At 39.4% G+C, this 12,278-nt stretch overlaps 1 protein-coding gene across 1 annotated transcript in view; it reads right to left on the minus strand.

Annotated features, from left to right (window-relative positions):
- The window catches only part of SYNE1 (spectrin repeat containing nuclear envelope protein 1), a 507,598-nt gene that overhangs the window by 360,229 nt on the left and 135,091 nt on the right, over positions 1-12,278 (minus strand). The window contains 2 exon segments of the mRNA XM_043511213.1: positions 167-304; positions 2,419-2,526. Of these exon segments, the coding sequence (XP_043367148.1) occupies positions 167-304; positions 2,419-2,526 (246 nt within the window).

Raw genomic sequence — 12,278 nt, forward strand, 5'->3', positions numbered from 1 at the left:
TTTTCAAAATACTCAATACCACTATGTTTTTATCAACATATTTTCTAACAAAGGGCAGTTCAAGGTAGGTACCCTATCCTAAAGACCTTATTCAATCTTTGCTTTGGCAAAACTTAAAAATGTATGTCTAATAAAATGTATTTAGTGTATTAATTTTTTAACTTACCCTGGAAGAAACCCTGTCCCAAGCTTGCTTCACCATAGCTTGATCAAGTGACAATTTACCATCTTTCCGGGAAGACTGGATTACAAGTTCAATCTGTTTCCTCTTTATTTCATACTGGACTCGGAAGTGTTTAAATGACTTCATGAAAAGAAAATCAGTACAATGAGGCATGGAAGGAAATGACAGGATATGTATGGGGTAAGGTTGGCCATTTTACAATTCTGAATTGATAAAAGATTCTATCCTTCTCAAGTGGGAATGTATATTTAATTATGAACTTCCTTGAAAGACATTTTTATTAAGTTTTAACAGGGTAAGAGACTCAAGGGACCTCTGTAGGGATACAGGACTCCTCTGTTTTCCTCCAGTTATTAGATACCTGAACCCTACATGAAATCAGAAATTACTGTTGTGTAGAACTAGCAATTACATTCAATTAGCTTTTAGCAGGTTAAAAGAGGGATTGGAGCCTCTATCAGAGGCAGAGGAAACTAGGTTTTGGTAGAAAGATGACCTGCATGGAAACTCCTATGTATAACCATATTTGAAGTTTAGGTTGAAGTTTATGATGTGGTGTTACCAATAACGCCAAACTCCAGGAAGGAGCAGGACTCTGATACTGCAAACATTTATGCATTTGAGTAACTTTATGCACAAGTAGCCCTGAATGAGCTGGGACTATTCAGTTGTGTACCTTTAATTATATGCATAACTTTTTGCAGGATCAGGGCCTCCATTTGGACTTCATACAGTGTACATATAATCTGTTCAGCAGAGGATGGGAATTCCATCTGCTTCAAAGATCTACCATGATTTTTGAACCAGCATCTTACAATCAGGAGCTGGTCCTGCAGCTGTCTTATGCATGGCACTCCCACTGAAATCAACGGGTATTTTGGCTGTGGTAGGACTCTGAGAGGAAGACTTATGGTATCAAAAACATATAATTGGGACTTCACTGCTGAATCTGACAAAATAAGAAGCTAGGCTGTGAGGCAAAAAAACCTCTGATTTAACAAAAACTGCTGAAATCCACTCTTTAGAGCTAAAGCAGTTTAAATCTAGTCACACATGAAGTTCAACAGACTTTTTCAGGATTCACACCAACAACTGAATTACTCAAATTCACACGATTATAACTGAGCAGAATGTGACCCAAATACATATATTTAATGATTGAAGGAAAACACAGTAAAGTGCAGGCAAAGAAAACTGCCTCTTTATTTCAACGATTGTAGGACCATTGTCAGGGCCTAGATCATCTCCTCCCACAGCAAAACCCAGAGCAAGGTTTTCAGAGGGAGCAAATCTCTACAAACCTCCCTGACACCATCCTGTTACAGGGGCAAAATTAACCCTTCTAGAAAAGGCAATAGGATCTGCACCCAAATTAGGCAGGGGAGACATATCCACTAGAGGCAGACCCTATGCCTCCATATTGACTCTGGCCCTTATCACACCCACCCATTCCCCCCATGCAGCATGGCTCCACTGGAGTCACACTATCAAGGCCTCCCCTGGGCTATGACTGCCCACAGTGGAGGAAGGGTTCTATCATGCAAAGCGGCCTCTGCAGCATCTGGAATGTATGTTTGGGGAGAGAGAACTTAGCTGCCCCAGCTGCCCACCTAAGCGCAACCTAGCCCTTCTTCCATCTTGCAGGAGGCAGATCTGTGTTAGTCAAGCCCCCTTTATTTGAAGATCTAGGGGGCATAATGTGGGCATCTGCAGACTTAGATTTGTTTCAGCAGTGAAACACTGCATACTTTTATGCAGTCAGCATACTGTATTAGTCTGCAGAAGAGAAGTATGAGGGGAGATTTGATAGCTGCTTTCAAATACCTGAAAGGGGGTTCCAAAGAGGATGGAGCTAAACTGTTCCTCAGTGATACCAGCTGATAGAACAAGGAATAATGGTCTCAAATTGCAGTGGGGGAGGTTTAGGTTGGATATTAGGAAAAAACTTTTTCACTAGGAGGGTGGTAAAGCACTGGAATAGATTACCTAGGGAGATGGTAGAATCTCCTTCCTTAGAGGTTTTTAAGGTCAGGCTTGACAAAGCCCTGGCTGGGATGATTTAGTTGGGGATTAGGTCTTGCTTTGAGCAAGGGGTTGGACTAGATGCACTCCTGAGGTCCCTTCCAATCAAAATATTCTATGATTCTATGATATGGAAGGATACAAATTCAGGTGCACATATTAATCTAATCATGACAAAAATCTTCCACCATTTGAAGTTTTCCACAGCTTACCTGGTATTTTTCCTGTAAACTTGCTTCTGCCATCTGTGTCCTGGTTAGGTCCCTTTCAAACTGTTCTACCCAAACCTTGAGGTCTCTCAGCATCAGTCTATCTTCTTTCTGTGAGGCAGGAAACCCAAACAGCATTGTAGATGATTATTAGTGAATGACAAAGATAGGCAATATATTACTCTTTCCTAACAGGACAATTTAATTTACAGAGAAAGTCAATGTAGACATTTGGGTCAAATTTGACTCTATTATCTGCATTCAACCTGAATGAGTGGGGTTGCCGGGATGTAAGAGTAGAATTTAGACCCCTAGACATGAGGTTCATACTAGCAAGGGGTACTGCAGTGTCACATAGAGCATACTGTCACATGGAGTTCTTATTTGAAGCCAACTTAATGCACAGCCATTACATCTGCCACAGTTGATGTAAATCACAATTTGTCCACAGTGAATTTCAATGAAGGTCTATTTGTTTGGAAAAGGGCATTATTCCTGATTTTATCATTTATTATCACTTATGGTATTGATGATAAACAATGTGTCATAATGACATGCTACATTAACAGACTGTTAGCTCCCTGATTTAAGTGCACCATCCGGTATTAAACAGCAAGTTGGTATAAATGACAAATGCTTACATATTCTACAATTTTAGTTAAGACAAAAAAAAGCATTGCAAGGTACTGATCTTCACAGTTTCTTTTGCTTATATACCACAACACACTGATCTTTCTACATTCAATAACAGTATACTGTTCTATTAGATGACTTGTTTCAACATTGCTTTAGTACAGTGTACTGTCAATCACACAGTCCTTATTAATACTGCGTCCGGAACAATGTGATCAGAGAGTCACCAACAGAAAAATACCAACAGGAAATCACAGGTCTGTAAGCTTTTCATATCAGGATTTAGCATATGATAGAAAGGACATTTGTGCAATGTGTAAACAGGCTATCCTTAAGTGGGATGTAAGTGACTGACTGATATTTGCACACGGTGCGCCACATGTACCTCTCACTAACGCTAATGTAACTCAGGAGTAACTCCATTGAAATAAATTAAGATACACACCTGTAAAACCAGTGAGAAGAGAAGCAAGCTCACAGCAAGTTACATAAATCCATAGTAGTAACCTAAAGTATGTGAGTAAGTTTCAAACATCACACCAAATTAGTGGATTCATGCGTACAAAACTGTAGAGGAAATACCTACATGTTTTTAAAGCAACTGAAACATATTAAAGAACAGTCATTTTAAACTTAAATATTTAAGGTTCGCTCTTTTATCAAAATCCTCTCACTACAGAGGGTTGTCAGGGAGTCAGTTATAACTCTCTAATTCTCACGCTGCCCTCAGCCCAGAAGTAAATTAGAGCAACACCGGGGAAGCTATTATTTTACAACTGTTAGCTATGGTCTCCATGGACCATCCATCTGCTGAGAATTGCTGTATGGGAATGGAGCAACCCACTCCCTCCCCAGTCCCTCAGTGCTGAGGCTGCAGGATAGGCAAAGATGGCACCATAAGGAACCATTTCCACTGGCTATATGCCGGATGAGAATTTTCTTCCAGGGGAGTTCTCAGCAGGATAGTTGCAGCCAGATTACATTCACTTTGCATGCATCTTGTGGAATCATTTATACCTGTGCAAAGTGCGTACAAAAGGGCTTGTCTACATAGTCTGGTAGTACATGGAAAACTGGGGTATAACTCTATCGTGCTCTAGCCTCCTGCACACTAAATAGATATGTATATCCATAGTGTGCTCTGATCTACAGCAGTGGGTCAAAGGACACTATGGATCTTCTAATGAATGACAGCAAGGTCCACACAGCAACTTAGTGCAGAGCAGACTAGTGATTTGTACCCCAACTTGCAGCACACTAAATGTCCATAGAAACAAGTCTAAAATGGGTGTAAAACACTACCATTCTGACTTGGTGACTGACTATATGAGCCACAAAGTCATGTGTAGGAATCAGGCCCAAGATTCATTGAAACACAGAATCAGCAGCAGCAAGAACATGTCTATATTAGTTGACAGTAGACTTAAGAGTTAAAATAAATCCTTCCACAATGTCCTTTGAAGACTGCTAAACAATGGGTACAATTTTGTCATCTAACAGGACATTTTTTTTAAAAAAAGTAGCTACTTCTATATGTAGTAAGATTGATTTTGAAGACATTACAATTCTAAAAGAGTGACAGTCATCAAGGTTTTGTGTTATTTCTCAACTAGTCTTCCATACATTCTGTATCAATGGGTGGGAAATATTCAATAGGTTAGACAACTTTATGTGATCTTGCGTATAACACAGAAATGATATGCTCACTTATGAATGAGATGAAATAGTACCTTCTCTGCAGTCAGTGGGAATCTTGCCATAAGGCCAGGATTTAAGCCCTGAAGTTTAGCTCTTTACTCCCATATAGCACATTGTATAGTGGCACACAGCCTCTGGGTGAAATTCCTGACCCACTGAAATCAATGGAAGTTCTGCCACTGATTTCAATGAAGGCAAAATTTCACCGTATATGTGTATATTTCAATATCATATTTCATAGAAACCACAGAAATGTAGAAGGGATTCAAGAGGCGATCTAGTCCCTCCATGCTGAGGCAGGACTAAGCATGCATAGACCATCCAGTATAGGTGTTTGACTAATCTGCTCTTAAAAAAAACTCCAATGACAGGGATTCCACAACCTCCCTTGTTAACCTGTTTCAGTCCTTAATTATCCTTCACATATTTGAAGACTATCATCAGATCCTGCTTCAGTCTTCTTTTCTCAAGACTAACTGTGTCCGGTATTTTTATCCTTTCTTCATAGCTCATCTTTCTTTTTAACATTTTTGTTACTCTTTTCTGGACTTACTCCAATCCGTCCACACTTTTCTTAAAGTGTGGCACCTAAAACTAGACACACTACTCAAGCTGGAGCCTCACCATATATCTCTCAGTAACTGCATGTGAGGCATCAATATAGCTCACTGTGTCTCAGCCCCATTTGTCAGATGAAAGATTCCTTGGTTGATATATAAGCAGTTCAAAGACCCCCTTCTGACAAAATGGTTGCAAGTACAACTTGAGTAGTAGTAGATGGAAATGAATCACAGTTTCTTAAGAACCAAAGGACCTACCATTCATACATCATGTCTGATGAACTATCAGATTTAACACAAGGCATTTATCAACACTTAGTGCTCTGCACGCTCAGTCAGAAACATCAAAAGGGTACATTTCTAAATAGGCAAATTATATTCTGAAGACTAGCCATCTTGAACAGCATATGGAATGGAATGTAAGCAACTATAAATATAGCTGGCTAGTGGAAATAAAATTATTCCTTTTAGGTAAGAGATCTAATCTCTGACCACATTTGCTTGACATTTAATTTTTCTAACTTTCTGCAGTTTATTCCCTGCACGTTAACCCTAAATGACATTTTAAAGTAATAACCTATCCTGTTATCTTTCCATAAATATTCATTGATTTTGCAGAGAAGAGCAACTAAATAAGAGCACGGTGCTCAACAGCCAATGAAAGCTAAGGTATGTAATTAAAGAATGGAAATGTGTTTCTGGCTTCCCCTATGACAAGAAGGTGAGGCAGTTTAAATTAACCCAGAATATTTTTGACCCAGTCAGAAAGTCAAAACAATTTACAACAATTTTTAAATTGATGCGATTGAGGTTAATTTGAAAATTACAAAACCAGGACATTTTGCTAGATAGCTAAGCATATACATTTGTGTACGATAAGGAGTTTAATTACAGATTGAAAAAGTTAATGGACACAAATCAGATGTCAAGAATTATAACATTCAAAAACCAGTCGGAGAACACTTCAATCTCTTTGGTCACTTGATTACAGACCTAAAAGTCGCAATTCTTCAACAAAAAAACTTCAAAAATAGACTCCAATGAGAGACTGCTGAATTGGAATTAATTTGCAAACTGGATACAATTAACTTAGGCTTGAATAGAGACTGGGAGTGGATGGGTCATTACACAAAGTAAAACTATTTACCCTTGTTTATTCGCCCCCCCCCCACTGTTCCTCAGAGGTTCTTGTCAACTGCTAGAAATGGCTCACCTTGATTATCACTACAAAAGGTTCCGCCCCTCCCCTCCCCGCTCTCCTGCTGGTAATAGCTCACCTTAAGTGATCACTCTCGTTACACTGTGTATGGTAACACCCATTGTTTCATGTTCTCTATGTATATAAATCTCCCCACTGTATTTTCCACTGAATGCATCCAATGAAGTGAGCTGTAGCTCACGAAAGCTTATGCTCATATAAATTTGTTAGTCTCTAAAGTGCCACAAGTACACCTTTTCTTCTAGATTGAAAAAGGAGTACTTAGTTGGATTATCCAGTTTTCTGATACGTAATTATGAATTTGTTAGACTATTCAAGTCCAACAGCAGAATTTTCAAAGTTGGGCCCTTACAGGTCAGCTCTTAAATCCATATTGAGGCAAATAAATAAGTGGACTGATCTTCAGAGATGCTGAACTATGAGAGATTCAGGAGCTCAGATACTCTGAATATCAGGGAACTTGTTAAGGTGCCTAAATTTGAATTTAGGTGCCCAGCTATGGTCTCTAGTTTGAAAAGTTCAAGCACATATTTTTTTTACAAAGACATAACACTCCTATATTTTGTACACTCAAACATATGACTTTACAAAGCTATATACCATGAATACCATGGTAAGTAGAATCCTGAGAGGAGAGTTATGGGCAAGATTCTCTAGTCCACTACAGACACTTCACACTGCTCAAGCAGCACAAAAGTTGTAATTTTTGGCAGTAGCTGGCCGAAGGGAGAATTCCCTTTACATAGAGGACCACTACACTGATATAAAGCTGTCAATGTGGCAGAGTCACCTCCTGCACTAGCCACTTGCCACACTGACACAAAGGGGGGGCGGTCATGTCAGGTGGGTTCTAGAGCAGGGGAGCTCCTCTATACTACTCTGTTCATCCTCTGGTAAAGGAGCTTACACCATTAGCAGCGTAAGTTAGAGCTGCTCCTCAATAACTCTAACTTACACCAGGGCTGGGCCACGCAGCAGTGGGAGTTGCAACCAGATCCGTCATGGATCCTTTATCTATCTGCTCGGGTAGGGTGGAGAATCCAGCTCCTATATAAAACAGGTATATCCAACTGATATACCTATTTTATCTCAAAGTCTAGTATATAAAGTACCGTATAATTATTGGTTATATGTAGTATGAAAGCAATCCTGACTGATACTTAGTTGAAAACAGTCCTGTGTTGAGTTAAAAAAACCCTGAGGTTTTGAACATGTCCATTAATCAGATGACATAAGAAAATAAATGTATCCTGGTTGACTGCAGTGACCTTAGTGATAACCATTATTTACCTCCAAATGGATTTTTTTCTGGACCCCTAATTTCATCTCTCATTTAGAATGTTCATTTCAAAAGAAAACCATCTCTTAAACTTCTAAGTTGAAGATTTCAAAGCTGCCTGAAAGGGCCAATTCCCATTAGAAATTAATGAGTATTGGACACCCAAATGCTAGGCACCTTTGAAAATAGCACCCGCAAAATCATCATAGACGTGGTTATAAAAGCTTCATCGGACCTCACACTGTTATGCATATATTTTCTCTTTCAAACACATACAGTATATTTCACAGGTATGTGAAACAACCTAATAGCTACCCAGCGGTTTTCAAACTGTGGTTCTTGACCCCAAAGTGGGTCATGACCCCATTTTAATGGTGTCACCAAAGCCAGCATCAGACTTGTTGAAACCGGGGCTGAAGTCTGAGCTCCACACCCACCCCTCAGACTCCTGCCCCCTCTCCCCTCCTTTCTCCCCTGACCCATGGTCATGTAGTAATTCATGGAGGATAGGTCCATCAATGGCTATAAGCCAGGATGGGCAGGGATGGTGTCCCATGCCTCTGTTTGACAGAAGCTGGGATTGGCAACAGGGGGATCGATCTCTTGATGATTACCTGTTCTGTTCATTGCCTATGAAGCACCTGTCTTTGGCCACTGTCAGAAGACAGGATACTGGGCTAGATGGACCTTTGTTCTGACCAAGTATGGCCATTCTTATGTTGTCGGAAGGGGGTCATGGTGCACGCTGAACTCTATCTATCTACAAACATAGATAGATAGATAGTTCTTTTCATCTATCCATCCAATCCGGTCTTTCTATATATAAACTTAGATTTAACAAAATCATAATAAAGCATGGCCTGAGATACCCTACGTATAAGCTGATCCACTTTTCTACCATATCGCTATAGAATTATTTACTAAATTAAGTGTTAGTGGAAAAGTTAATAAGAGTAAACTAAACTTTCATGGGCGTGAAGAAATAGCAAGGAGTAACACTCAGTTGGGGGATAAGTTCTTATTCCAGAGTGTTTAACCCTTACCTTTAATTTAAGAATAATAATGGAAAAAGTTGGGATTGCTTGAAGTGTGTCCTAGCAACAATGAAGAAACAATGGATAGCCAATAAAACCAAACAAAATCAAAAAGCAGAGCAGATACAAAGAAGTACATTAAAAAAGCCACTCATCTAAAAGCACAGAAGTGAACTTCCTGGAAAGAGAAGCTCATATTATTTGAAACTTCTCTGAGACAGGTTATTAAATATTAATGTATTTATGTTATCTCAGAAAATCCAATAAAGGAGTTTGGTTTGATATCAAACCAATGCTTTTGCTCTATTAGTTACTGCTAATTTATGAACATATTTTATAAGGAACAACTATGGGTTATGTCTGAGAAAAGAAGACTACTCTCACTTGTATCCTCTCGCTCTAGCTCATTCCCCTTGCTGCATGCATGTATTAGGATGCTGGCTTCTTTCTGGCCAATCATTGGTAATAGTATGAGAGGTGGCTTCGGAAGAAGTTACTTTTATGGCTCTTGTGCAGTCTCTTGGCTGCAGTGATTTTTAAGAAAGAGTGACATTGTGAGGTCACAGTCTAGAGCTGCTATAAAGGGTAAAACATTGGATGCCTGTAGTGACTGCATCACAAAAACAGCACAGAATGTATTTCACATGCTTAATTTATTTTGTTTTCCACCGTGACCTGACACATTTGCTGTTTTACACTCAGTCTCCCTTTTCTGAAACTGGAAATTTTTTCTACATTGCAATAGCACAGTCCGATTATAGGTCTAAAATACTATATAAATCCTGTATTTCCACTCTTAGTTTCTCTCCTCCATAATACTAGGCACAAAAAAAATGGTGGCTGCATTATGTTTATTTTAAGCAATCATTTTGTACCACAATTGGCCTCTCTAAGCTCTGGTAAAATAGAGACTGTGTATGTTCAGATTCAGCAGTTCATGAGCTCAGTCTCTGGTTGTACATTTGCTGCTCTGTGTAGCAGAAATGGCACTGCCTTACAAATTCAGCTGTCCTCCCACAGATATCAAAGCAAAATTACTGCTTGCCCATTCAACTTTTCAACTATTTAACTTTTTAGTCTTACTTAACCTGTAAACTATGATATTTATTCTGAAAAAGCCTTAGCTTGCAAAAAAGACCTCTATTAATGCAGAGTGGTATTGTTAAAAAGAGAGAAAGAGTCAGCTAAAATCGTAATGAAATTCCGCCAACCAAACACTTACTTTGCAGATTCCTTTGTTTAATTTCCACTAAACTCTTTAAAAGTCAGAAATTGGGCAACTCAAATGAAAAGCACCTTAATAAAAAAATGAGATATTTATTTTAGATGATATAATTTCATAGTTAATCTTGGCTTGCTATCACTTCAATTTTCCTTTTACCTGGTTAATCACTTACCACATAAAAATGTAATGCAGTATATACATTTTTTCATAGTTTGATATATTAGTCTTTACAAGACTAGAGTCTCAATATGTGCAACATGCAATGTGAATGAAAGGTATTGTGTTGCACATAAAGAATATTTGGGAAAACATTACAACTAGGTCTGATGTTGCCAACAGGATTAGCCATACACTCCCAGCTTCTTTTTGTGTGTGTAAGAACAGCATAACTTAAGATGCTAATATTTGCTGGAATTTGTGTGTGATGCTCTTTCAAAGTCATCATAATGGGCTTGGCCAGGACAAAGAGAACATCCTAAATGGCAAGAATCTGCTATCATGGGAAATATCAAATTTAATGTTGATGATACTCTGACAGATCATGAGTAGGTCAGATCCAAAGTGTTTGTGGTGCAGAGTAAGCCTCTCTATCCTGTGTATCACAGAAAACCTTTACAATAATAAAAGTGTGGAGGTTGCCAAGTGAGGGCTCTCAAACCAATAAACCAAGAAGACAACTCCAGAGATTGTATATCCAATCCAGACTACCAAAGCATTGCCATTCTGTTGCTATTCAGTATTCTCAAAAAGCCTCTGCAGCAATCAGTTCTAGGTTAAACAATCCATTGGTGATGTGAAAAGGGACAGCTGGTGAGTTCTTCCTCAAGAAGTTAAGATTTCTTGGAAGTAATAATATAAGATTTATGATAGCTAAAATTAAAAATGCTGGTGTGCTACTTCTATCATTTTTTTTCTTGGACAGGTCCATAGCCTGCCAGCTGACATTCAGTAAAAAATATAGGCTTCCCCCAGGTTACTATAATCCTGGTGGTATCTCTGGAGTGGTCAGACACCAGACAGCAAGCCATGGCCCAATGCAAACCCTATTGATGTCAAAGGGAGTCCTTCCATGGACTTGAATGGGCTATGTTTCTGGAATTTAAAACAGATGCTAATAACTCAGAATTTCCAGAGTCTAATTTCCAAACCATTTCCCATGCTTGTATTTTAACAAAACAGCATTACAGGAAATGTCTATTAAAGTTCAGCTGCATCTTTTTAAAACTGCTTTGAGAGTAAAACTAAAAGGCCTTGACAGATCATAACAGGCACCCATCACAATCATTTATTCAGTGCAACATTTATTCTTAACTGTTTAGGGAAGTGCTGGTTATATCAAAGTATCTCTAAATCTTTCTTAGAGAAGAGAAATCCACAATGAGAAGAGGTGATTCTGGACAGACAGATAGACAGACAGGCAGACATTTGACTGATGTCAAATGAATAATAATTTTGTTCTTGTTCTTCCAGATGATCCATTAGGGAGGTCCCTAGGATAACTCAATATCTTCCTCCTTTTCCAACTCATGCATCACAGTCACTGATGGCTTAGGCAAGGAAGATCGGATTCTGCTCCATTCTGAGCTCTTCAATATTTCTTCCATACAGGAGAGAGTTTTTCCACGAGAAAAGGAATGCGTCTCCTAGGGATGCAGTCCCGAGTCCCACTCTGGAGCAAAACAGGCGACATTTTTGATTCTGGGTTGTGGCAAAGAGGTCCATTGACGGGGTGCCCCAGAGGGAGAAGAGCTGTTGAAGTATTGCAGGTTGCAGTTCCCATTCGTGTTCTGTCAAAAAGTGCCTGCTGAGTGCGTCGGCAGTAGTATTGTGGCAGCTGGGTAGGCAATGATTCGTATTTGATGTTGTATGCACCAATTCTATAGTCGGATGGCTTCCATGCATAGGGAGCGTGATCAGGCTCCCCCTTGCCTGTTGATGTAAAACATACATGTTGTCTGTTAAGACCCAAATAGATTTGTTCTTTATGAGGGGAAAAAAGTGAACGCATGCTCGTTGCACTGCTCTGAGCTTTAAGAGATTTATGTATAGGCGCATCTCTGATGCGGACCAGAGGCCTTGTGCCCTGTGTCCCCCTAGATGCACTCCCCAGCCGATTGGGGAAGCGTCCATGGTGAGTGTGAGCATTGAGGATCATTGCTGGAAGGGAACCCCCAGGCAGAGGTTTTCTGGTCTCATCCACCAGTATAGGGAAGCT

The sequence above is a fragment of the Dermochelys coriacea genome, chromosome 3, assembly GCF_009764565.3.
Source record: "Dermochelys coriacea isolate rDerCor1 chromosome 3, rDerCor1.pri.v4, whole genome shotgun sequence".
Taxonomy (NCBI): Eukaryota; Metazoa; Chordata; order Testudines; family Dermochelyidae; genus Dermochelys; species Dermochelys coriacea.